The sequence below is a fragment of the Lactuca virosa genome, chromosome 5 (assembly GCF_052849685.1).
Source record: "Lactuca virosa cultivar CGN04683 chromosome 5, Lactuca_virosa_CGN04683_v6, whole genome shotgun sequence".
NCBI classification, from domain to species: Eukaryota; Viridiplantae; Streptophyta; class Magnoliopsida; order Asterales; family Asteraceae; genus Lactuca; species Lactuca virosa.
Genome location: NC_136430.1, coordinates 79072026 through 79099793, shown reverse-complemented (window position 1 = coordinate 79099793; position 27768 = coordinate 79072026). Strand labels below are relative to the sequence as shown.

The 27768-nt window shown below is 42.0% G+C and overlaps 1 protein-coding gene across 1 annotated transcript; it reads right to left on the bottom strand.

Moving 5' to 3' along the window:
* Positions 1–284: 284 nt before the first annotated feature.
* LOC145116694 (uncharacterized) lies at positions 285–4561 on the bottom strand. The gene is made up of 6 exons (XM_079053023.1): positions 4002–4561; positions 2928–3028; positions 1468–1565; positions 1196–1380; positions 1062–1115; positions 285–458 (listed from the first exon to the last, which is right to left on the bottom strand). Exons 1-5 carry the CDS (start codon positions 4435–4437, stop codon positions 1066–1068), a joined length of 870 nt encoding a protein of 289 aa, XP_078909149.1. The 5' UTR covers positions 4438–4561; the 3' UTR covers positions 285–458; positions 1062–1065.
* Between the last annotated feature and the right edge of the window lie 23207 nt (positions 4562–27768).

Below are 27768 nucleotides of genomic sequence, written 5' to 3'. Positions count from 1 at the left end.
AGTGATGTCTTTAGAGACTCTTGAGAGTTTGGATATTTCACGACTTAGACTTTTAGTCAATGTGATATATCTGCCTTTTGGTTATGCTATAATTATGTTTTAATATACGAGCTACATCCTATAAGGTTTTGAAATATTAATTGTTTTGAAAATATTTTGGTGTCTGACATACAAAATAACATTACAGTAGAAGTAATTAAATATCTGACCCATAAAATAACATCGTCTTTGTGTACCATGTGTGAGCAAGTGCTTAGATTCCTATTCTTTTTTTGCATAAAATATTTAAGGAAATTGAAAGCGTCCGTTATATGAACATCAATGAAGGTTATGAAAAATACAAAAAAAATACAAAAAGAAAAAAGAACCAACTTGATAATAACATAACATCCTAAACAAAACAAATCACCTGGAATACAAATCTGTCATTTGGCTTCATTCACCCACCCCTCTTCCTTCTGAAACAATAATGTTTTCAAGTCAATTTGGATTTTTATAAATTAGCAGGTCAATCATTCAAAATCAAAAGTTCGTTTTCAATCCGAAATGGATTTATAAAATTCAATTTCATTCTTTCTTTTTTTTTATTGAAAGACCAAAATACAATTATTACATATGCATTGAAACAAATAAAATAAAATTCTAATTATAAGTGAAAATTCAAACTTTATTTGATTTTTATTAGTGAATTTCCTTCCATTTCAACCAAACAAAACGCGTGACAGGTTACAATTCTTTCGGAATCCAATTCCCTTAGTAGGCGTTTGGTTAGCATAATGTTTTTGGAAGGAATTGAATCGGTCAAAAGAAGAATTGAATTCCACACACTATGGAATGGAATTTGAAGGAATATGATGAAAAGGATTTCTGTCTATTTGGCAACCAAACACGCCATGGAAGAGAATCTCCAATTTCATTCTCGTTGAGAATCCATGAATTCCAAAAAATAAGCATTTTACAAACTAACCCCCTAACTTTAATTTACTTGGCAACATTATGCTAGAATCTAATAATATTAAGAAAAAACAGATGAAAAGGGGAACCCTTTACATCATCCTTACCAGATTATAGTTTGTCAAAATCATCATCGTCTAACCCGTCATCATTTTTTTCATCTGAAAATACAAGAATAAGACATCAGCATGTTGAATCCCAAATAAAAAGAAGAATAAAAATGGCTAGACAACAAACATACCTTGTCCATCATCACTGTCACCAAGATCACCCAAGAGAAAGACATCCAAGTCCTGGTCAGCCGTCTTTGAGGTTGCGGTTTTAGTCTTCTGGTTTTCTGCTTCTTCTGTTTTAGAAGAAACACTTTCAGCATCATCCTCCTTCACCTTTTTCTTCTCCTCTTCTTCTATGTATCGCTTTTCGTAACTTTAGTCATATCATATCAAAATTCAAAACTCAGTTCAACAACCATTTTCTTACACAGTATGACAGTAGTATATAACCTCTACTTACGGAGTTAAATGGGTATTTACTAGCAGAAAATATATCCTCCAGAATTTCCGTTCTTTCATCACCCGTGGACACAAATCATACCTCAACTTTGAAATTTCCTGCAATCCCAATAAATAAATAATCAATACATGCATGTGAGATGTGACACCCTAGGGCAATTTGTAAAAGTACTTATTTGAATAAATATTTCAGAAAATTCCAACTCAAAATTATTTACTTGTTTGTGTTACACTGTTACCTAAAACCCATATATAGTGAGTAAGAGAACAAGAGAAGAGAGTTAGATTTTTGTTGGAATATGGATAGCTCAGATTTTAAGTCATGTGTAAAGATTTTGAGCAAAATATGAAAGAACTTGATTTTGAGTAAAACCCTAGGGGCAAAATCAAGCTTCTTGTTGTAAGGGGTTAGTAAGGTAAAGTTATATCTTATATGTGGTTTAGAAGAGTAAAAGAAGAATGATTGTATAATTTGATTGCTAGATGTTTTATTCTACTTAATGCATACTACATACTAGTTGGAAAGATTGTGAGTTCTCATTGCTTTTAGAAACTGAGAATACACGTCAATATGGTAGAACTCCTTAAAAAAAGATATTTGTGTTCTATATGCTTTTTGCACACGAATTTGAAAGAATCTGCATGTTGCATCATACATGAAATAATTTCTTGAACACCTTGATTTGTAAAATCCAAGAAAGAATTTTGGCAGAATTCCGCAAGCATGGTTGTGGAAGTGTGTTTGCACACACACACATTGATAGAATTTTGTAAGAATATTGTGAATATTGTTTATTATACTAGAAAGAAACTTTAGATTGTTATCTTTGGGATTCATTTGCCAAAAAGGACTTATTGACTTATGAAGGTGGGAAAATGAGTTTTTAAAAAAGTGTTTGGATTAGCTTTTTAGTGGCAAAAGTCAATAAGTTAAAAAGTGTTTGGTTTAAAATTGTCTTTTGTTTGTTTTTTATCCTAATAAGTTATAAGTCATTTCAAAAAGTCACAATTTGTTACTTCTTGAAAACTCCTTTTCATGAGGTCTGTGTTCTCTATTTTCAGTTATTCTACTGCCCACCATAAGAACTCTAAATGATCTATTTCATGCAAGTTCTAAACAAAATGTCATACTTTAGCCATTTTTCTTACACCTAATTGCAAGATTCTAAAAGCAAACTTTTTAAACTTGTTTTGGCAATATTACTATTAAGACAATAACACGAAGATCACATAAAGTTGATTACTATCTTGTTTCAAAATAATGGAGTGAATAGGTGGACATGGAAACGAACAATCTATGCCTTAAGATAACAAAATATGATAAAATAAGCAACAGGGGTATCTGGTAGGGAATTTCAGTATGTAAAAGGTAAAAAAAAAAAAAAAAAGTGAAGTCACTAGTTCATTTGTATCCTTTCATATGATGTTATTCTCTGCTATGAAAAGGATTTAGGAAGTTACCTTTACAGCTGAGAGAACAAGTTTAGCATGTATTTCTTGCCATTTTGTAAGATCCTGCCGAACATTTGAGATCGTAGGAATATCAGATATTTGTGAGTCATCTGCACATCATAAACATAAACTACTCCAATTATAACCATCAAACACATCAAACAAATTAGAACTTTGAACTGGTTTTGAAATATACATAAGCATGAAAAATATCATAAATCCGTAACATGTCTATATAAGCACACTACTGTCAAATTGTATAATTCAGTTCCAAATTTCTTGAACATTTGCTACCTACCATTTCAGAAGATCAACAACTTCGGTGCATTTTTATACTAGAGAGGTAGAGGCATACAGGAATGAAATCACTATAATTAGCTAAACCAACACATATTCCACTACTATTTTTAGGTGCACCTTGTTATTGTCAGTTCTGACATATTATCTAAGGCGTACCAGTTTGGTCCCTGTAAATTCAATGAAACCAAATGTTGGAACACCCAACCTCTTCTAGACTGAACAACTGAATCACATATATGTCTGTAACACACTTCTTCATCTGAGGAATTCTGTAACTCCCAACAACATAGAAATACGTGCAGACATGGCAACATGATTAATGGCTTTATTAACTAGAGCTGATTTGCTGTGATTTCTATAGTTGCATAATATCTACACTGGGACAGTTTTGTGGATTACCCACCTCTTCTGGAAGGTATACCAGATCATAAATTTCGTACTTCTAAGTACACCAAAGCTGCCCTTCACCATTTGATAATGTTAAAAGAAATACATCACAACTGAAAGACATTGCTAATTTTGACAACACCATTACAACTCGCCATACAGGGTATATACTATTAATCGTGATGCATCCCTACGAGGCACTAAAAAGGCTCAAAAACCCTAGAGGGGAAACAATGCCACACCTTGATAGAGTCGGAAGTCATGAAGGTTCTCAAATCATGTACTAAGCATTCTCCAAAACCTATAACTAACTTCATTCTTATATGTATTTCATACAATACGCATGCTTTTAACTAATAACTGATGCAGGCGTACCTTATTAACTGCTTTACTTACCTTCTAGCGGGAAGTCTCGAAACGTATTTATAGTAATTTCCTTCACAAACTCTCGCAGCTCTTCCGTAATTCCAAACTTCTCGAGATCCGCAGGGGAAGTGCCCCCAGGCTGCGCTGTCGCAGAAGAATCGACAACGAGTTGCGAGATCGCGGCAGAAGTGGAAGGAATCTGAGACTTGATCTGATCTGCACGTTTCAACGCTTCGACCTTAACGAAATCAACTTTCTTCGATGCCTCAGCAGCGATCTCCTTAGACCGTTTCGACGCCTCCAGGACGATGTCAGAGAGCTTCGATGATCCAATGGTGAATTCCTGTGATCGCTTCGCGGCTTCTTTTGTTAACTCTTGTGATCGTTTCGCGGCTTCTTTGGTTAACTCCTGTGATCTCTTGGCAGCGTCTTCAGCGAAGGTGCGAGCCTTTTGCCAGAAATCCATGGAGAATGCGTGAATCGTAAGAGGTTTGCTGGTTGTTTTGATGCGATTGAATATGGCGAAGATGAAGGAGGGACAGGGGAGTGAGAAAGGAAGAATCGAGTGTAGTGGTATGCACGTTATGAAGTATGGTGTCGTACGAATTAAGCTGTCACGTAGCAAAAAGTCAAAATTTTGACTGCGTTGAGAACCGTTGATTTATATAGAGTAAATTACACTCTTGGTCCATGTGGTTTTGCTCAGAATAACAATTTAGGTCCTAGTATCAGAAAAATAACACCATTGGTCCCTATAGAGATTTTTTCGTATCATTAGTGGTCCTCCCATCTAACAGAGGACTGTTAAATATTTAACAAGGACGAAAATATCCTTCTTCCACCACCACCACCACCATCATTATCTCTACCACCACTTATCGAAAATACCCTGCTTCCATCACCACTCACCCACCACCACCATCACTCACCTCTCACCATTATCTCAGCTACCATTTATAGACACCATCAACAATCTCAATTATGAGGGTAAATAATACGGAGGGTCCTTATGGTTTAGGGTAATTTGCGTGTTTGGTTTCTAAAAACCTTTTTTAACTCGGACCGTCCCTATTTTATATTTTCGTTGCACGCTTGATCCCTACCACTCTTGAAAAAACTATTTTTGCCCTTAGAACTGTTTTTATTTTGTTAATTCTTTTTTTTTATTCTGATTATTATTAAATAAATTAAAAATTATAGCAAAATCAAATACACTTATTATAACCAAACATCATGGGACCTCCATCTCATTTGTTGCCTTCGTCCCCTCCACTTCCCTAGCAGATCCACAAAGTACTACCACCGGAGTTGAGATAGGAAACGAATCAGAAATCTTTGGCGACCTGTGGAGTTCGACTTTCAAAAACCGATCTTGTACATAAGCTTTAGAGTGCAGATCGATTTTCAGATTTTAAATCACAACTCAAACAAGGCGTCGACTAGGGTTCTGACGAGAGAAGATATGAAACTGACGAGTTTTCTAGAGATCTTTCCAGTGAGAAAAGAAAGGAATGATATGCTAGGGTTTGGGTACTTGTGAGTTTTCTATTCACAAATTGATAAACCAGTAGAGGGGGCGATGTTTCGATTTCCCACGAGATTACAGAGTTCCTTCGATCATTGGTGGTAGTGCAACATCGACATCGGAAACCATTCAACCCCTCAAAATCAGAGGTTTGTTCTTTTGCTACCGAAGAAATGGGGGACGCTTTAGGGATGTGGGAGTCGACTGAATTTTAATTTCATTTGCATCTTATGATTTTGGATTTGGATTTGGATTTGCATCGTAGGTTATATTTTTGTTTAATATTTGATTTTCAGGTTTTATTTGGGTTTTGGATTTGTGTTAAAGGTTGGTTTTAGATGTATTTTCATATTTATTGTTGAAGATTATGTATCTTTGTGTTGAGTTTTGAAAGATTTCTATGGTATTTAATCTATAGTCGGAGATGATGACCGGTGCATGTCGGGGACGGATCTGTTACCGGAGGTGGTGGAAGGAGCTATATGAGGGTTGATGTGGGGTGGGTCATTTTTCTAAAAATATATTAATAATTTAATTTATTTAATAATTAATAAATAATAAATTAATAAATAAATAAAAATTTAATTAAAAAAAATATATTAATAATTTAATTTATTTAATAATTAATAAATAATAAATTAATAAATAAATAAAAATTTAATTAAAAAAAAGAAATGGATGAGGGTAAATTAGTTTTTTTAGAGTGGATAGGGACCAAGCGTGCAACAAAATTATAAAGTAGGGACGGTCCGAGTTAAAAAAAGTTGTTAGGGACCAAACACGCAGACTACCCTAAACCACAGGGACCATCCTTGTAATTTACCCCAATTATGATAACAAAGGGGACACACCACCGTCCCAAAAATACCTAGTAAAATTTTTGTTTTAAATAAGTCAAAACCATTCATTCATTACCCCAAAAGATAGTCAGAGTAAAAGTATTTTCAAAACATCAGAGTAAAATCATAAACAATCAATGTGAAATAAATCTCTAGGTATGCATTGCGATCAAATTGACTCTTCCTTTTGAAACAAGGTGTACCTAGAAACATTTTAAACATAAACCGTAAACACAAAGCTTAGTAAGTTCCTCCAAAATATCTGTAACATCCCAAAAATCACAATAAATTTCAACTTTTTAAAAACTACCCATAACCATAAATATTTACAAAATCATTATTGCAAAAGTGTATTTTAGTAAACAGAGTATTCTAAAATCCAAACAACATAAAAACCAAAGGATGTATACGATCACGTCTTCGCCTTTGCACAGTCATCTGAAGTACTAGAAACAGTAAACTAAAACTATAAGCCAAAGCTTAGTGAGTTCCCCAAAGTACAAACACACAAACATATAACAGCATATATTGGGTCCACAACTAACAGACAGGTATACCCATGAGCCCACAGTATGAGTCTGGTTTGCCCTTCAGGCCCGCATCTCATATTTGGCTTGCTCTCGAGCCCACATCATAAGTCTGGTTTGCCCTTCAGGCCCACAACTTATGTATGGCTTGCTCCTGAATTTTTTTGCCTACCGCACAAAGCAGTATTACCTCAACCCAACCATATTATATCGACATATAACATATATCCAGCAAACAGATAAACATATAACCAGTCAACAGATAATCAGGCAGATCTAACAGATCACTACATCATAGCAACATCCTCTATACCAGAATTGATAACTAATAGGACGGTCATCTGCACGGTCATCTGAAGTACCTGAAACAGTAAACTGAAACTGTAAGTCAAAGCTTAGTGAGTTCCCCCACAGTACCACCACACAAACATATAACAACATATACTGGGTCCACAACTAACAGACTGGAATACCCCTGAGCCCACAGTATGAGTCTGACTTGCTCTTCAGGCCCACATCTCATATCTAGCTTGCTCCCGAGCCCACAGCATAAGTCTGGCTTGCCCTTCAGGCCCACAACTTATGTCTGGTTTTCTCGTGGGTTTGTTACCTACCGTACAAAGCAGTGCTACCTCAACCCCCAACCATACTATATCGACATATAACATATATCCAACAAAGAGATAAACATATAACCAGTTAGCAGACAATCAAGCAGATCTAACAGATAACTACATCATAGCAACATCCTCTATACCAGAATTGATAACTAATGGGTCAGCATCGGTGCCTTCGACCCACAAGAACAGTGAGGAAAACTCACCTCTCAGTCTGAAATGATCGCTAAATAGGACGCAGCTCCAAATGTCAACTCAATTGGTCACCTATACACCAAATAATGACCAATCTCAAATACCACTCAAAATGCCCAAAATACCCTTATGTAAAACTTGGTCAAAGTAAAAAAGTCAAGCTTGGTCAACACAGCTGAGTACGTTGGGCGTACCCAGCCTATACGTTGTAACACCCGTAAAATTCAAGCAAATTTAAAACTTTTCAAAACATTTAAAACCAGTAGTTATTACAAATTCGTTTTCAAAATAGTCTAATATCAGAGTTTTCCCAGAAACATAAACAAAACATGAGGAGCTGTACGATCACGCCTTCGCCTTGCCGCGATCCCCTGAAGTACTTGAAACAATAAACCGAAACTGTAAGCCCGAAGCTTAGTGAGTTCCTCCCAAAATACCGATACACTACACATAACACATATACAAATAACAACATGTACTGGGTCCACAGCTTTACAGACTGGATTACCCCTGGGCCCACAGTGTGAGTCTGGATTGCCTTCCGGGCCCATAACTCACATCTGGATTGCCACCAAGCCCACAGTACGAGTCTCCCTCAGCTCGTATCTGGAATGCTCCCGAGCCCACAATACGGGTCTGGCGTGCCCCACCTGGCCCTCAGCTCGTATTTGGAATGCTCCCGGGTTTGTTGGTTACCGCACGGAGCAGTATCACCTCAACCCACCCCACATAATATGTCGACATATAACACCACTAATACGCATACAGATAATCACATAATAACACAGGTAGTCCTACATATCTACCTAACTGGCATAACAACTATCATGCAACACTAACTCATACTCAACATACTACCAACTGTTAGGATATCATATCAATGGGCCGACCTTGGTGCCTTAGACCCCTTAGTATAGTGAGGTAACTCACCTCGCAAGTAGTGCTGAAATACTGCAAATCTCTGGCTGCTGACTCACCAGGAATCCCGAACTGTCATATAATAATAAATACTAGGTTAATACCCAATATTACTCCCTTGATTAAGTGTCCTCATAACTCATTAAGTTCATTCCCTTTTGTTGGGCCAAAGCCCCACTCCAAGTCCTTAACTTGAAAGTCCATAAGCATAAGTCCACTATTTGGCCCAATTTACTAAATTGGGCCCAACTTCCTTATTGGGCCTAACCTCATAATCCACTACCACCAATTGACCCAAAACATCTTATTTAAAAGTCCAGCAAAGGCCCAAATCCAGATAGTCCATAGACAGCCCAAAACCCGAAGCCCATTTGCCAATGGCCCAACAGAGGACGTACGCGGGGCGTACTCATCCAGACGTTGACCACCATCGGGGTGGTTGACCCAGTACGCTGGGCGTACTGGATTTACGCTGGGTGTACTGGACAGTTTGCCAAAACCTTGTTAAGTGCTTAATGGCTTAAGCACTTAAGCCCAAACTTCAGATCCAGAGATCTAACATGCCTAGGATCCATAAAGTCGTAAACTTTATCACTTTGGACGTCCAAAAAAGTTCTAAATGCTTGGCCTTAATACATTAAGACCTTATCCTTCCATGCATGGGACACCTTCAGCTTATGGGACCTCATTTTTATCACTCAAGGTCCCTTCAAGAGTCCAGAAGGACAGTCCTTTTTGTTCAAAACACAACATGCACCACCTTGAGGTTTTTGGGACAAGAAATGGGTCTTTTAAAGCAAAATGGAGAGATCTAATCATATAAGCATAAAGTTTGGAACTTTATACCTTCTGGAGCTTCTTGTGCACGAGATAACTTCAGATCTACAAGCTTGGTCTCTTCCTTCAACTCTTTGATGCAATGGTTTCCTCCTAAGGAACTCAAGAACACACCAAAATGAGCTTAACACACAAAGGGGAGGCTAGGGTTTGAGAGAGGCGAGTTTGATTTGTGGAGGCTGAGGTAAAAGAGGTGTTGGTGCACATTATGTTTCTTATATAGGCCCCAAACCCTAAATATTAGGGTTTCACCCAGACATTAGTACACCTAGCGTACTCAAGTGGACCTTAATACGCTTAGTGTACTCTTATGTACGCGCGGCGTACTCCCTTTTTACCCAAGTTTTCAAACTTGGTCCTTAAACTTATCTTGGATCTTCACTTCCGACCCCAAGGACCATAGATGGCAAGGTAATGATAGAAGAGGGTTCGGGAATACCTACCAAATTCTCGGGATGTTACATACGTTGGGCGTACTCAGCCCTTGACCAAAATCGTGAAGCTAGCCTAACACGCTTAGCGTACCAATCTATATGTCCGTCGTACGTAGCCCTCCTTTAATCCTTTCTATTAAGAGCTTATTCCTTTAAGCTCTTTCGTCCAATTCTTAGATCTGACCTTAAACTAATGTCCTTTACCATAAAGTTTCCAGCTTTATGGTATTGCATGGCTAGCAAGTGCCCAAAAGCTAAAACTCCAACTTCTTAACCCATTAAGACACCTCAACACTTGCATCGAGTGAAAGGAAGGTCCAAGATCACATTTTTATCATTCAGGCTACCCTAAAACGTCCAAAAGGACAACTCATTTGGTCTAAGGTAGTTCATACCCAAAATTACCAATAATATGGGGCTAATAAGCATAAACTTCTGACATAAACAAGATCTAGAGATATGATCATCAAGTTCATAACTTTATACCTCAAAATGAAGCTTGGAGGTGAGGTGTTTATGGATCTATGTGGTCTTGATCTTCCAAGTTGGTGCTTCTCTCTTCTCTTTCAAGGACACCACAAACACACACTTTCAAGCTCGAAGGAACACATACATAAGAGATTAGGGTTGCAATGGACTAAATGAGGGTTGGAGGCTGGTGAGGGAATGAGCATTGGTGAGTTAATGATGCTTATATAGGGTCCAAACCCTAAAAATTAGGGTTTGAGGTTCTGGCATGTACGCCCAGTGTACGTGAGCTCCGTTCATAATTTACAAAAATGCCATTACGGGCCATTTTGCAACATTTCTCATACACAAGGGCTAAAATGCAATAATCTTCATACTTAGGGTTAAAATTTGGAATTATCTCAACATCAGGATGTTACAATTCTCCCCCACTTGAACTAAACTTCATCCTCGAAGTCAGCTGTTGCGAACAACTTAGGGTAGTGCTCTCGCATCTCTGTCTCAGGTTCCCACGTCCACTCGGAACCCTTCCGGTGCTGCAACTGCACCTTGACCAAATACATAACCTTGTTGTGCAAGGCCTTCGTATTCCGATCCAAGATCGCCACTGGTCTCTCCACATAATTCAGGCGATCATCAACCCACTTGTAACACCCTCAAGGGGAACCACTGCCGACTCATCGGCGACACACTTCCTCAACTGAGATACGTGGAAGGTATCATGAATCTGACTCAACTCCACAGGTAGTTCCAAACGATACGCTACTCTGCCCACCCTGGCGATCACCCTGAAAGGACCAATATACCGAGGCCCCAACTTTTGTAACACCCAATTTTTTTTTTCAAGACAACTTTTTGAATTTCAAAACATACTTTCCACCATATAAAAATCATAAAATCATAATAAATCTCTGTATCATCACAAAACATGTCCCAAGATCTCATATAAATAAATCCTCTCTCGTGTGTACGAATCATGCCGGCGCCTTCCCGCGATCCTCACTAGTACCTGAAACACATCACACATCAACTGTAAGCATAAAAGCTTAGTGAGTTTCCCAATATACCACATACCACACATACGCCACTCGAGGCTACAATACGACCCTCCGGTCCGATGTGTCTCAGCGGGACCCTCCAGTCCCGTAGCTCGTTGGACCCTTTGGTCCGGTCATAGCTCGTTGGACCCTTTCGGTCCGGTCTGTATCGTTGGACCCTTCGGTCCGGTCTGTATCGTTGGACCCTTCGGTCCGGTCTGTATCGTTGGACCCTCCGGTCCGGTCTATATCGTTGGACCCTCCGGCCCGGTCTATATCGTTGGACCCTCCGGTCCGGTATATACAAAACATAGCATACATATAACACAATGTACATAATCTCATACATACATATAGCATAAAAGACCCTCTGGTCTACACATAAATACCACTCTAGGTAATGTATAGTGAGAAGACTCACCTCGGATGTCTCGGATAATATCCCGCCTGCGTATATACTGATCTAGCCTCTGCCTATACACATAACATAATCATCTCAATCAATCACGGCTCTTTAGGCTAGACTAGACTCTCACATGTCCTCTAAGAAGGCAAAAAGGCTATTTTACCCTTCAAACAGTCCACAAGTTCCATTGTTGACCAAACCCTAAAAGTCAACAAAAGTCAACGGTCAACTCTTGACCAGACTCGCAGAGTGCACAAATGTGACTCGGCGAGTGCAGTCGTGAACTCGAGTCCTCTATTCCCCCTCTGACTCACTGAGTCATTCCCCCAACTCGGCAAGTCACTCACTGAGTGATTCACGGGAAACCCTAACCCTACTCGCCGAGTCTGCCCTTGGACTCGGCGAGTTCATGTCATGCACAAACTCAAATGACCTCCTGAGGTCAGATCTGTTCCATAGACCCATAGATCTGACCTTCCCAAGCCTGATAATCACGTAAAGCTTGGATCTTGACTCTTATGTGACGTCTAGGAGGCTTTACTTGGTGATTTAGCCCCAAACACAACAACCTAAGCTCATTGCCTCCATAGTTCAACATAAAGCAAGCTGGAATAAGCTATTTAGACCACTATGGGTCCAGATCCGAAGTCTCAAAATGAATAGGGGCCATATTCTCACAACTCCTTCCAATAAAAGACATAAAAACTCTACATCTATGGGTTCCTTCAACAAAACAGATAAAGGGGCGACATAATACCTCAAAGATGAAGTCTTTTGCTCGAAATCCCCAGATGCACAACCTCCTTGGTCTCCTCCAAGCTGAAATCACCTCCTTCTTGCAAGAATCAATCACAAAGATCAAGAAATGGCTCCTTTCCTCTCACAAACGCTCTAGCTCTTTTAGGGTTTCTCTCTGGGGTTTGGTAGCCGCAAGTGACGGCCCTAACGGCCTTTAAATAGGTCCCAAACCCAAGAAATTAGGGTTTCATTAAACAGCGTGGACTCGCCGAGTCCACGTATGGACTCGCCGAGTCCAGTCATTAATCCAGTCTAACAATGCGCGACTCTACTCGGCGAGTCTAAGCGCCTACTCGCCGAGTCCCTCTCCAAAACTCAAAAATAATTAGATAAATACAGTACCTGGAAATCCGGATGTTACAATTCTCCCCTACTAGAATCAGACTTCGCCCTCGAAGTCTCTCTCAACAAATAACTCTGGGTACTGTTCACGCATCTCTAACTCCGGCTCCCAAGTCAGCTCGGATCCCTTCCGATGTTGCCACTGGACCTGAACCAATGACACCTCCTAGTTTCTCAAAACCTTGATCCTCCTATCCCGAATCGCGATTGGCCTCTCAATATAGTTCAGGCTCGCATCCACCTGAATGTCCTCAAGGGGAACCACTGCCGACTCATCGGCGATACACTTCCTCAACTGAGATACGTGGAAGGTATCATGAATCTGACTCAACTCCGCAGGTAGTTCCAAACGATACGCTACTCTGCCCACCCTGGCGATCACCCTGAAAGGACCAATATACCGAGGCCCCAACTTGCCTCTCTTCCTGAATCGGATCACTCCTTTCCAAGGAGATACCTTCAGGAGGACGAAGTCACCAACCTGAAATTCGAGCTCGGACCGGCGCCTGTCCGCATAACTCTTCTGGCGACTCTGAGCGGTCAACAACCTCTGTCTGACCTGCTGTATCTGCTCTGTCGTCTGAAGCACTATCTCTGTACTACCCATCACACGCTGCCCGACCTCACCCCAACAAATGGGAGTCCGACACCTCCTCCCATACAACAGCTCAAAAGGTGGCATACCAATGCTCGAATGATGGCTGTTGTTGTAGGAAAACTCAGCCAAGGGTAAGTATGTGTCCCAACTTCCTCCGAAGTCGAGTACGCATGCCCGGAGCATGTCCTCGAGCGTCTGAATCGTTCGCTCGCTCTGCCCGTCTGTCTGGGGGTGGTATGCGGTACTAAAATGCAGCCTCGTACCCAACTCCTCATGAAACTTCTTCCAGAATCTGGAAGTGAAACGCACATCTCGATCTGAGACGATCGAGATCGGTACTCCATCCGTGATACCACCTCCCTCACGTACAGCTCTGCCAACCTCTCAACGGAAGAGCTCTCACTGATAGCAAGGAAGTGAACGCTCTTCGTCAACCTGTCCACAATCACCCAAATTGCATCGACGCCCCTAGTAGTCCTCGGCAATTTGGTGATAAAATCCATGGTAATCTGTTCCCATTTCCATTCGGGAACCTCCAACGGCTGCAATTTACCATGCAGTCTCTGGTGCTCGGCCTTAACTCTGCGACAGGTCAAGCACCTCTCTACGAACCATGCAACATCCCTCGTCATACAGGGCCACCAATACTCTCTCTTCAGGTCCAAATACATCTTAGTGGCCCCGGGATGGATCGAGAACCTCGATCTATGCGCCTCCTCCATCAAGATGGTACGCGTTCCACCCACGAACGGCACCCAAATCCGACCCTGAAAGGTCATAAGTCCTCGACCATCGGTAACGAACTCCGATACCTGTCCGATAACCCGCTCTCTCTTCCGGTTCTCCGACCTAATGGCCTCAGCCTGCGCCCCTCGAATGGTGTCCAACACCGGAGTCATCACTGTCAATCTCATACAAACATCTCGTATCGGGGCACTCTCTGCCCTGCGACTCAGGGCATCAGCTACAACATTAGCTTTGCCCGGGTGGTACAGGATCTCGCAATCATAGTCCTTCACCACATCTAACCATCTCTTCTGACGCATGTTCAGGTTTGCTGATCCATCAAATACTTCAAGCTCTTATGGTCCGTATATATGGTACACCGAACCCCGTACAGGTAGTGACGCCAGATCTTGAGGGCGAACACTACTGCCCCCAGCTCCAGATCGTGGGTGGGATACCTCATCTCGTGAGGCTTCAGCTGCCTTGATGTGTATGCTATCACATGCCCTCTCTGCATCAGCACCGCTCCCAGCCCCGATATCGATGCGTCACAATACACCACAAAGTCCTCCATTCCCTCCGGAAGGGCTAACACCGGGGCTTCGCATAGTCTCTGGCGAAGTGTCTCGAAGGAGGCCTGCTGCTCTGGGCCCCATGAAAAAGCAACACCCTTCCGGGTCAATCTGGTGAGTGGTACGCCGATCTTGAAGAAATCCCTGATAAATCTCCTATAATAGCCGGCCAACCCGAGGAAACTCCTGATCTCGGTGGGGGATCTCGGCACCTCCCAACTCATCACTGCCTCAACCTTGGCCGGATCGACCAAAATCCCATTCTGGTTAACGAGGTGCCCTAGGAACTGGACCTCTCGTAACCAGAAATCACACTTGGAGAATTTGGCATAAAGCCTCTCCGATCTCAAAACTCCAAGTAACTCTCTCAAATGCTCCTCATGCTGCTCTCTGGATCTCGAATACACCAATATGTCATCGATGAACACGATCACCGAACGATCCAACATCGGTCTGCATACTCTGTTCATGAGATCCATGAATGCCGCCGGTGCATTGGTGAGCCCGAAAGGCATCACCACGAACTCGTAATGCCCGTAACGAGTCCTGAATGCTGTCTTCTGGATATCCTCATCTCGTACTCTCATCTGATGATATCCAGATCTCAAGTCGATCTTGGAAAACCAAGACGCTCCCTGCAACTGATCGAATAAATCGTCGATCCTCGGTAAGGGGTAACGGTTCTTGACCGTCAGTTTGTTCAGCTCCCGGTAATCAATGCACATCCGGTGTGAACCATCCTTTTTCTTGACAAAAAGGATCGACGCTCCCCACGGCGAGCTACTCGGCCGTATAAACCCCTTCCCCAGCAGCTCCTGAAGCTGCGAGGATAACTCCTGCATCTCTGGTGGCGCAAGGCGTTAGGGCGCCTTGGCGATAGGCGCTGCCCCCGGAACCAATTCAATACGGAACTCTACCTGCCTCTCGGGAGGTACACCCGGCAACTCCTCGGGGGAAAACATCCGGGAACTCACGCACTATCGGGACCTCATCGACTGACCTCGGTCTCTCTGCATCTACTCTCGTATCCACTACATAAGCCACAAACCCACTACAGCCCTGCTGTAGACTCTGCCTCGCTCTAGCGACCGAACAAAATGCTGAGCCAAAACGGGTACCCTCGCCATACACCGTAAGTACTCCCCCACTGGGATCTCGTATCGTCACCAACTGTCGCTCGCAGTCTATCACAGCCCCAAATCGGCTCAACCAATCCATGCCTACTATGACACATACGTCCCCCATAGCAATCGGGACCAGATCTATCGGGAACTCGACACCGAAGATCTCGAGTACACATCCTCGAATCACATCAGTAGCATACACTGTTCGCTCGTCGGCTATAGAAACTCGTAGAGGTCGACTCAATGCCTCTCGCTGAACACTGATGTGTCGACTAAACGCTATCGACACAAATGACCGACTCGCACCCGAGTCAAACAACACCAAAGCAGGTACAGAACACACAAGAAATGTACCAGCTACCACATCGGGTGCTGCACGGACCTCCTCCGCTGTCAACTGGAAGGCTCTCCCGCGAGCCTTCGGCGCCTCGGCCTTCGCCGGCCGACTCTCTGTAGCTCGAACAGCAGGCGCAGATCCCTACGCTGATCTCTGCAGTAGCTGTGGGCACTCGGCCTTCCGATGGCCGGTCTGGTTGCAATGAAAGCAAACCGTGAATCCCTTGGGGACAGTCCCTCGCATAATGCCCCTCCTTCCCACACTTATAACACACCCCAGCTCTGCATGTCCCCTCGTGGCTCTTGCCGCACTTTCCACAAATGCGGCCCTTCGGACCCCCAGATCTCGAATCAGCGGGCTTTGCCCGCTTGGCTACCGGCTGAGACTATGCCGGTCGCTGATCCACCCTCTGAGACTCGGCCTCCTCCCTGGCCTGCGTCTCCAGCTCAATCTCCCTCTTCCGGGCATTTGCCTGGAGCTCAGCAAATGTCCGGTAAGTCGAGTTCGACACGAACTCCCGTATATCCCTCCTCAAAACACCCAAGTACCGGCTCATACGTGCCTGCTCAGTAGACACCTGCTCAGGGCAGAACATCGCCCTCTCATGAAACTTCCGGGTAACCACAGTAACCGAATCAGTACCCTGTTTGAGGGTTAAGAGCTCCTGAGCCAATCGCTCCCTCTCCATCGGAGGAACATACTCATCTCGAAACATCATGGTGAACCTCTCCCAGGTCACCGCAGTCAGCTCTGCAGTAGTGAAGTCTGCCGTCACAAACTTCCACCAGTCCTTCGCTCCCAAGCGAAGCTGGTTCAGCGCAAACCGAACCCTCAGATGCTCTGGACACGAGCAGGTATAGAAACAACCCTCAACATCGGTAATCCATCTCATAGCAGCAATCGGATCCTGCGTCCCATCAAACTCTGGTGGCTTCGTGTTGCTGAACTCTCTATACAGCAACGAGTCACCCCCCTGCGGCCTGGCAGCAGCAATGGCTGCGGTGGCCGCAGCAACAGCTGCATCAATAAGAGCGGCGTACCGCTCATCAAAAGCCTCCATCATCGTGGTCTTGATAGACCCGAACATCTCTGGAATCTCAATGCGGATGGCAGCAGCCACCTCATCATGAATCATCTAGCGGAGCTCCTCATCGCTCACAACCCCCTCGCTAGTCCCTGGCCGGTGGCACATCCCAACCATGATGTCTCTCTCAAATACAACACAAGATATCAAAGACTCGCTCGAGTATACTCGCACTCGATAACTCAACCCTACTTGCTCCTTAGTACCCAATGGATTCTTACTTAGGGTGCGCGCTGCTCCGGTGTCTTCAGTAGTACGGGCCCTATACTACCATCCACACCGCATCAGCATTCACTCTAAGTCCTCCTCCTTGGATCCCAGATCACAAGTATACAATATCTCACTGGCATAGGCTACCCTTCGGTAGGCCTCTCAACAGCTCCTCACTGCTACCTATTCGCTCTCAAGCATCACATAGCAGCAAAATCATTTCTAGGCTAAGGCATCACAAATCAGGCCACTCTAGTCCTAATATGATTACCTATCCTACTCTAGCATGCATAATATCTCATAACACATAAGGTAAGGTTATTTTGGGAAATCAGCGTTCGGGCGCTGGCTGATCGTACACACTGCTCTGCTCTGCTCTTTCAAAACATTCTACTCTTTAATAAAATTTTGTGAATTTTATTTTGAAATTCTCTCAAATCCTCAGTTTGAGTTCAGATACGCCCGAAGGTGCACCCGAATCCCTCAAACCAAGGCTCTGATACCAACTTGTAACACCTAATTTTTTTTTTCAAGACAACTTTTTGAATTTCAAAACATACTTTCCACCACATAAAAATCATAAATCTCTGTATCATCACAAAACATGTCCCAAGATCTCATATAAATAAATCCTCTCTCGTGTGTACGAATCATGCCGGCGCCTTCTCGCGATCCTCACTAGTACCTGAAACACATCACACATCAACTGTAAGCATAAAAGCTTAGTGAGTTCCCCAATATACCACATACCACACATACGCCACTCGAGGCTACAATACGACCCTCCGGTCTGATGTGTCTCAGCGGGACCCTCCAGTCCCGTAGCTCGTTGGACCCTTTGGTCCGGTCATAGCTCGTTGGACCCTTCGGTCCGGTCTGTATCGTTGGACCCTCCGGTCCGGTCTATATCGTTGGACCCTACGGTCCGGTCTATATCGTTGGACCCTCCGGTCCGGTCTATATCGTTGGACCCTCCGGCCCGGTCTATATCGTTGGACCCTCCGGCCTGGTCTATATCGTTGGACCCTCCGATCCGGTCTATACAAAACATAGCATACATATAACACAATGCACATAATCTCGTACATACACATAGCATAAAAGACCCTCTGGTCTACACATAAATACCACTCTAGGTAATGTATAGTGAGAAGACTCACCTCGGATGTCTCGGATAATATCCCGCCTGTGTATATACTGATCTAGCCTCTGCCTATACACATAACATAATCATCTCAATCAATCACAGCTCTCTAGGCTAGACTAGACTCTCACATATCCTCTAAGAAGGCTAAAAGGCTATTTTACCCTTCAAACAGTCCACAAGTTCCATTGTTGACCAAACCCAAAAAGTCAACAAAAGTCAACGGTCAACTCTTGACCAGACTCGCCGAGTGCACAAATGTGACTCGGCGAGTTCAGTCGTGAACTCGAGTCCTCTATTCCCCCTCTGACTCACTGAGTCATTCCCCCAACTCGGCAAGTCACTCACTGAGTGATTCACAGGAAACCCTAACCCTACTCGCCGAGTCTATCCTTGGACTCGGCGAGTTCATGTCATGCACAAACTCAAATGACCTCCTGAGGTCAGATCTGTTCCTTAGAACCATAGATCTGACCTTCCCAAGCCTGATAATCCCATAAAGCTTGGATCTTGACTCTCATGTGACGTCTAGGAGGCTTTACTTGGTGATTTAGCCCCAAACACAACAACCTAAGCTCATTGCCTCCATAGTTCAACATAAAGCAAGCTGGAATAAGCTCTTTAGACCACTATGGGTCCAGATCCGAAGTCTCAAAATGAATAGGGGCCATATTCTCACAACTCCTTCCAATAAAAGACATAAAAACTCTACATCTATGGGTTCCTTCAACAAAACAGATAAATGATGGGTTTTATGCATAAGAAACAATCCTATGTGCTCATACAAACCCTAATGCTTGGATCTAGGTTTCTCTATTGTACATGCTTTGAATCCAAGTCTTGCAAACCCTAAACTAGCATACATATTATCAAAATAACAAACAACATCAGATCTAGATGTTTACCTCTTCAAATAGCTTGAATCTTCTATGCTTGAGCTTAGAATCACAATTGTAATTCCTCTAATGGATCACAAACACCAAGTAGCAAGAAGGCAATAAGAGAGAGGAGGGAGGATGCTAGAAATCGACTCTAGGGTTTCTCTTCAAGAAGTGGTAGGTGAAAATCACATGCAGGGGTCTCTATTTATACTTGCAGGCTACTAGGGTTTCAGTCTAAACCCTAATGGACAGCTTAGCCACCAAGCAGCCCAAGGAACCTTCTGGAATGAGGCCCTTGGACGAAAATATGATGGATACCCATCATAATTTCGTTCCCCCTTAAGTCCATTAGGATTCCTTAACCCAAAATCTAACTATCACACTTTTGACAGTTTATACCCCTTTATTTAATTAATCTCTTTTAGTCACCAAATTAATTCATAATTAATTTATGACTAATACTAATTAAATAAATATGATTTCTCCTTTAATATATTATTCTTATAATATATTAATAAACCATAATTTCCTCTCTCTCATATCAAATTACCTTGTCAAGTTGCTTTGGTGAAGGCAACCCAAAAGGACCATGCACAACCGGGTCAAGTACATACCAAATATAGTTACGGGCTTAGACACTAATCCAACAGTCTCCCACTTGGATAAGTCTAGTAACTATATCTCACATACGTCTTCAGAATCCGATTAGCAATCGTAGCTCTTATACGCTTCTGTCACTCTGATTAAAATCCTGTCCTTCAGATAAGGGATCGTATAATCCTCTGTTCTAGATATCATGCAGACAATACTTATTGTCTAGCATTTTGTTTCTCGATCTCTGATTCGTTCGACATAGAATTCAGTTGAACACATCAACATTATCCTGACCGGGCCCGGCACATAAGTCAAACCAAATCATCGAGTGGCCAAGATATCGCTTTTATCCTCTTAGAATAAAAGGAACAGATAAACTTCGACTTATATGCTCTTATTATCTACTAGCTAAGTTACACACAATAATACATTTTATAACATCAAGTTACTGATGTGTTTTCGTATTATCAATATATAATCAACTAGCAAACAACAACCATATCTCTAGGTTTTAAGATTATATGATATTATCATCTTGCGATCACTTATGATAACATTCAAGAAGTGATACTAGCAAGTGCGGGTTTATTCCAATGCTCAAAACATATTTCATAAGCACTCATAAACTTTGCAGCAAACCTTTGCTATGTCTAAAACCTTTTAGACAATCTACAAACTAATTTATGACAATCTTCTTTCATATCTACTTCCAACATATGATCGATTGTGGACTGTTCGAATAATCTTATTATTCAGGAAGTCAAAACATGCAAAATTGAAACAATAGATAAATAATCAACATAGGATAGTAACTTTCTTATAAATAAAACACCTTTATTTAATCATCAAATGTTGAATATAAAATTATCTATTACAAGTTTCCTTCCTATCTAATCTAAACTAATATCGTCCTTTAGCCCAATGCTCCTAGCGTGCTTCAAATGCTTGACCCTACTCAGTCCCTTCGTAAGGGGATCTGCTGAGTTATCTTCTGACGATACCCTCTTCACAACGAGGAGTCCCTCTTCTACCCGATGTATAATAAAATGATATTTCCTGTCGATATGTCGAGATCTGCCATGATCCCTTGGTTCCTTGGTCAAGGCAACCGCTCCTTCATTATCACAGAAAATTTCCATGGGCTCCTTTATGGTTGGCACAACTCCAAGGTCTCCTATGAAGTTCTTTAACCATATAGCCTCCTTTGACGCTTCGCTTGCCGCAATGTACTCCGATTCGCACGTTGAATCAACTACGGTCTCTTGCTTGGAACTCTTCCAAGCCACTGCTCCTCCATTCAGGGTAAAGACCCAGCCCAACTGTGATCGGTAATTATCCCGATCTGTCTGGAAACTAGCGTCACTGTACCCTCGCACCCTTAAGTCATCACTCCCACCAAGGACTAGAAACCATTCCTTGGTCCTTCGTAGGTACTTAAGAATATTCTTGACAGCAATCCAATGTGCTCTACCAGGGTTCCCTTGATATCTGTTGACCATGCTCAAAGCGAAGGCCACATCAGGGCGAGTACAGGTCATAGCGTACATAATCGAGCCAACTGCGGAAGCGTAAGGTACTCGGCTCATATCTGCTATCTCTGCCTCTGTACTTGGGCTCTGAGTCTTACTCAGTTTGGTATTGCATTGGATTGGTAACTCCCTTTTCTTGGAATTTTCCATACTAAAACGTTTTAGTACCTTTTCCAAGTATGTATCCTGACTGAGTCCTATCAGTCTCTTACTTCTGTCTCTCACTATCCTTATTCCCAGAATATATGCAGCTTCTCCGAGGTCCTTCATAGCGAAACACTTCCCAAGCCAGGACTTTACCTCCTGCAAGGTTGGGATGTCGTTTCCTATGAGTAGTATGTCATCGACATACAATACGAGGAAGCTCACTATACTCCCACTGGCCTTGACATACACACATGACTCATCCTCGTTTCGCAGAAAACCAAACTCTTTGACTTTCTCGTCAAAACAAAGATTCCATCTGCGAGATGCTTGCTTTAATCCATAAATGGATTTCTCAAGCTTGCACACTCTATTTGGATGCTTCGCATCGACGAAGCCCTCTGGTTGATTCATGTAAACATCCTCAGCTAACTTCCCATTTAGGAAAGCGGTTTTTACGTCCATCTGCCAGATTTCATAATCATGAAACGCAGCTATTGCGAGCATTACCCTAATAGACTTTATTTTGGCAACTGGCGAAAAGGTCTCATCATAGTCAACTCCAGGAGTTTGAGTAAAGCCCTTTGCGACCAATCGCGCTTTGTAAGTGTGCACTTTCCCATCCATGTCTGTCTTCTTCTTAAAGATCCACTTGCACCCGACCGTCTTACGACCTGGTACATTATCAACCAAATTCCAAACTTGGTTGTCATACATGGACTGAATCTCGCTGTCCATTGCCTCTTTCCATTTATCAGACTCTGGGCCTGCCATGGCTTCCTTGTAGCTGTTAGGTTCGTCCAGATTTACTAGTGTACTATCACTAATAAATGTGTCCCCGTCAGTAGTAATATGGAAACCATAAAACTGGGGTGGAACAATAACTCTACTTGAACGTCTAAGAGGTAAGGACTGGTCAATTGGTTCAACCGGAGTTTCCTCCTCAGGTTGCATGCCAGTGTCAGAGGTTCCTTCATCTCTTGACTCTTGAAGCTCTTCAAGGTCAATCTGACTCCCACTGTCTCTTTGACTTATGAGTTCTCTCTCTCTGAAAACCCCTCTCCTAGCAACAAAGAAAACATTGTCACTTGGTCTATAGAAGAGATAGCCAAAAGACTTCTGTGGGTAGCCGATGAAATAACACTTCTCACTATGAGGTTCTAGCTTTTCGTGAGTCTCTCGTCTTACGAAAGCTTCACAACCCCAAACCTTGATATGTGCTAACGAGGGAGCTTTACCTGTCCACATCTCGTGAGGTGTCTTGGTAACCTTCTTGGTGGGAACTAAGTTAAGGATATGGGCGGCAGTCTCTAAGGCATACCCCCAGAATGAGATTGGTAACGAAGCACGACTCATCATAGAGCGAACCATGTCCAACAAGGTTCGATTACGTCTCTCAGCCACACCATTCAATTGTGGCGTTCTAGGAGGCGTCAATTGTGAAACTATTCCACACTCTTTTAGATAGTCGTGAAACTCAAGACTTAGGTACTCTCCTCCTCGATCAGATCGAAGCGTCTTGATTTTCCTGCCCAGCTGATTTTCCACTTCATTCTTAAACTCTTTGAATTTCTCAAAGGTTTCTGACTTTTGCTTAATCAAGTAGATATATCCATATCTGCTATAATCGTCTGTAAAAGTCACGTAGAAGCGACAAGCGTCCCTTGTGGTGGATCTAAAGGGTCCACATACATCTGTATGTATGAGATCCAATACACCCTCACCCCTTTCACATATGCCAGTAAAGGGTGACTTGGTCATCTTCCCAAGTAAACAAGACTCACACACGTCATCGTCCCTTAGGTCGAATGACTCCAAGACTCCATCCTTTTGGAGTTGGGCTATGCGTTTCTTGTTAACATGGCCAAGGCGACAATGCCACAAGCATGCTTTGTCCAAACTTATGGACGAATCAATATTCAAAACATTATTTCCTAAATTATCAATAACTAACACAGATTCATAAATCCCATTACAAGGTAATGCATTGAAATAAAAGACACCATTCAAATAAGCATTAATAGAACCATTACTATTATCAAACGAATATCTGAAACCTTGTCTAAACAATCCATGAAAAGAAATGATGTTCCTTGCCATATCTGGCGAATAGCAACAATTATTCAAATGTAGTCCTAACCCATTACTCAACACTAAGGAATAAACTCCGATCTTGGTTACTGGTGAAGACTTCTTGTTTCCCATGATCAAGCTTATCCTTCCATGCTCCACTTCCCTACTTTTTCTTAGCCCCTGCAAATCAGAACAAATGTGGTAACCACATCCTGTATCAAGGACCCATGAAGTAGCAAGTGATGAGTTATTAGATTTAATTAAATACATACCTGCGAAGGCGGGCTTTATCTTCCCATCCTTGATATCCTGCAGATACTTGGGGCAACTTCGTTTCCAGTGGCCCTTCTGGTGGCAGTAGAAGCACTCTGCTTCCTTGGGGTCAGAAGAGGGTTTAATAGAACCTGCTTTGGTCCCACTAGAAGAGGAACCATCTTGGGTCTTACCCTTATGGTGGCTCTTGGAAGGAGCCTTCCTCTTCTTACCCTTTCCTTGGCTAATTGCCAACACAGGAGCAGCTACAGTAGAGGATGATGCAACAGATTTGTCCTTGAGGTTGCTCTCAGCTGTCCTCAGGAGCCCTTGGAGTTTACTCAGGGTGACCTCTTCCTTGTTCATGTGGTAGGTCATCCTGACTTGGTTGTAGCAAGGAGGCAAGGAGTGGAGGATGATGTCGATAGCCAAATCCTCATCAAACTTAACATTAAGTTTGAGAAGACGATCAACATACCTTTGCATTCTTTGCAAATGAGATGTTAGGGATTCTCCACTTCCCATCTTAGCGGTGATCATGTTGGTGATGATCTCATAGCGCTCTTGCCTCGTGCTCTGGTGGTACCTGTCCAGCAAATCTTGATGCATTTCATATGGATACATGTTCTCATAGGACTTCTGGAGTTCGAGGTTCATGGTGGCCAACATGATGCAATGAACTTTCGTTGCATCACGCTCGTGGGCCTCAAAGGCAGCCAACTCTTCAGGAGTAGCTTCTTCTGGGTTAATCTTCTCGTTGAGGACATATTCTTTGTCCTCGTAGCGAGTTATCATGCGAATGTATCTCATCCACTCATTGAAGTTCGAGCCATCAAATGTCACCTTTTGACACAGGTTCATCAACGAGAATGACCCAGAAGTGTTGTTGTTTGCGTTTGCGTTAGACATATGAAATAGAAAGGAACAAAGTTTGATTAGAAATGAATCCCCAATTAAACACCCAAATGAGAAATTAGGGCTAGGATCCAACAACATTATTTACAACTTAGAAAAGGGATGCCGTAATCTAAAAGTAAATAATTTGAAGGTAAGTGAATGACGATTCACTAATTTTCACCATAAAAACGAAAGGAAATTAAGTTTTAGATGTGTTTGAAAATTCCTAGATTTCTTTTGAGATTCATTGAACAATTCAATGACATGTTTAAATCTCGATATGCACTTCAAATTTGCGACTGGGATGCCGAGGATCGCAAACAAGTTTGTGAGTAACCATGCGAATCAACATGGTGCACTTAATGTCTTCACCACCTAATCAATGTGCTGGTTATCCACGCACGCTCCATTGATCTATGATAAAACATCGAGCCACCCTTTGTCACCAATGTCAATCCCAAATTTGTGTGCCGGTTAACCACGAACGCTCCACTAACGTTTGACAGGGGTACAAAGTGTAATTCCATGGAATAGCATCATTTTCACATTTTACCCTAAAGTAACTAAGATTGGGAATTTATAAAACAATGTAGTTACTTTAATATTTCCATTATACTTATAATGATGAATTAAATGCCCTATCCTATCCGTTCGGCTAACGACCCTCCACCAGTCAAGCAAGCGGTAGGTGTGAGTGTACACCCATTAAGCGCCATTTTATAGGCAGCAACCTTATACCCACCTTATAGACTGACTTCGTGAATGAGGCCTACTAGCGATAAGACTAGCTTATTCTTATACATATATATTAATTAATCTTGTAATAATATAATAGCATAAGGTTGAATTTTAAACTTGTAAAATTTTAAGGGTTTGAAATTTAAATGATTCAAATTAAACTTTTAATCACAAAATTCAAATTTCAAAACTTGAGGGCAAGTTTTGAACTTTTCAAAACATAAGGGATCAAATAACACATAATTTAAATTAAACAATTAATTTCATAATTATCTATATTTGATCTAACTTTATTTAGTCATTAGATAATTACCAAATAATTTTAAATAATCCATATATATATCATATAAACAACCAATATTCAAAAGATTTGAAATTATCTATTGTTTTGGCAAGGATAATCATTTAATTAAGATAAAATTCAGATTTTAACTTCAAAAAACGATTTAGGCATTGTATCCAAGTCAAAACAGCAACTAAATCCCGAAATATCCTCTGTCTGACGCTCGAACTCGCCGAGTCAGCTCTGAACTCGCCGAGTAGGGGCCAACTCGCCGAGTCCAGATACTGACTCGCCGAGTTGAGTCGGGCAGAGGCAAAAAAACTCGATTTTCAGCAAGCAAAACAGTTAAGCATCACATACAATTGAAACCAATCAAGGCTCTGATACCACTGATGGGTTTTATGCATAAGAAACAATCCTATGTGCTCATACAAACCCTAATGCTTGGATCTAGGTTTCTCTATTGTACATGCTTTGAATCCAAGTCTTGCAAACCCTAAACTAGCATACATATTATCAAAATAACAAACAACATCAGATCTAGATGTTTACCTCTTCAAATAGCTTGAATCTTCTATGCTTGAGCTTAGAATCACAATTGTAATTCCTCTAATGGATCACAAACACCAAGTAGCAAGAAGGCAATAAGAGAGAGGAGGGAGGATGCTAGAAATCGACTCTAGGGTTTCTCTTCAAGAAGTGGTAGGTGAAAATCACATGCAGGGGTCTCTATTTATACTTGCAGGCTACTAGGGTTTCAGTCTAAACCCTAATGGACAGCTTAGCCACCAAGCAGCCCAAGGAACCTTCTGGAATGAGGCCCTTGGACGAAAATATGATGGATACCCATCATAATTTCGTTCCCCCTTAAGTCCATTAGGATTCCTTAACCCAAAATCTAACTATCACACTTTTGACAGTTTATACCCCTTTATTTAATTAATCTCTTTTAGTCACCAAATTAATTCATAATTAATTTATGACTAATACTAATTAAATAAATATGATTTCTCCTTTAATATATTATTCTTATAATATATTAATAAACCATAATTTCCTCTCTCTCATATCAAATTACCTTGTCAAGTTGCTTTGGTGAAGGCAACCCAAAAGGACCATGCACAACCGGGTCAAGTACATACCAAATATAGTTACGGGCTTAGACACTAATCCAACAATAAAGGGGCGACATAATACCTCAAAGATGAAGTCTTTTGCTTGAAATCCCCAGATGCACAACCTCCTTGGTCTCCTCCAAGCTGAAATCACCTCCTTCTTGCAAGAATCAATCACAAAGATCAAGAAATGGCTCCTTTCCTCTCACAAACACTCTAGCTCTTTTAGGGTTTCTCTCTGGGGTTTGGTAGCCGCAAGTGACGGCCCTAACGGCCTTTAAATAGGTCCCAAACCCAAGAAATTAGGGTTTCATTAAACAGCGTGGACTCGCCGAGTCCACGTATGGACTCGCCGAGTCCAGTCATTAATCCAGTCTAACAATGCGCGGCTCTACTCGGCGAGTCTAAGCGCCTACTCGCCGAGTCCCTCTCCAAAACTCAAAAATAATTAGATAAATACAGTACCTGGAAATCCGGATGTTACAATCAACCCGAACATCCTCCAAAGGAACAACCAATGAATCATCAGCCACACACTTCCGAAGCTGTGAAA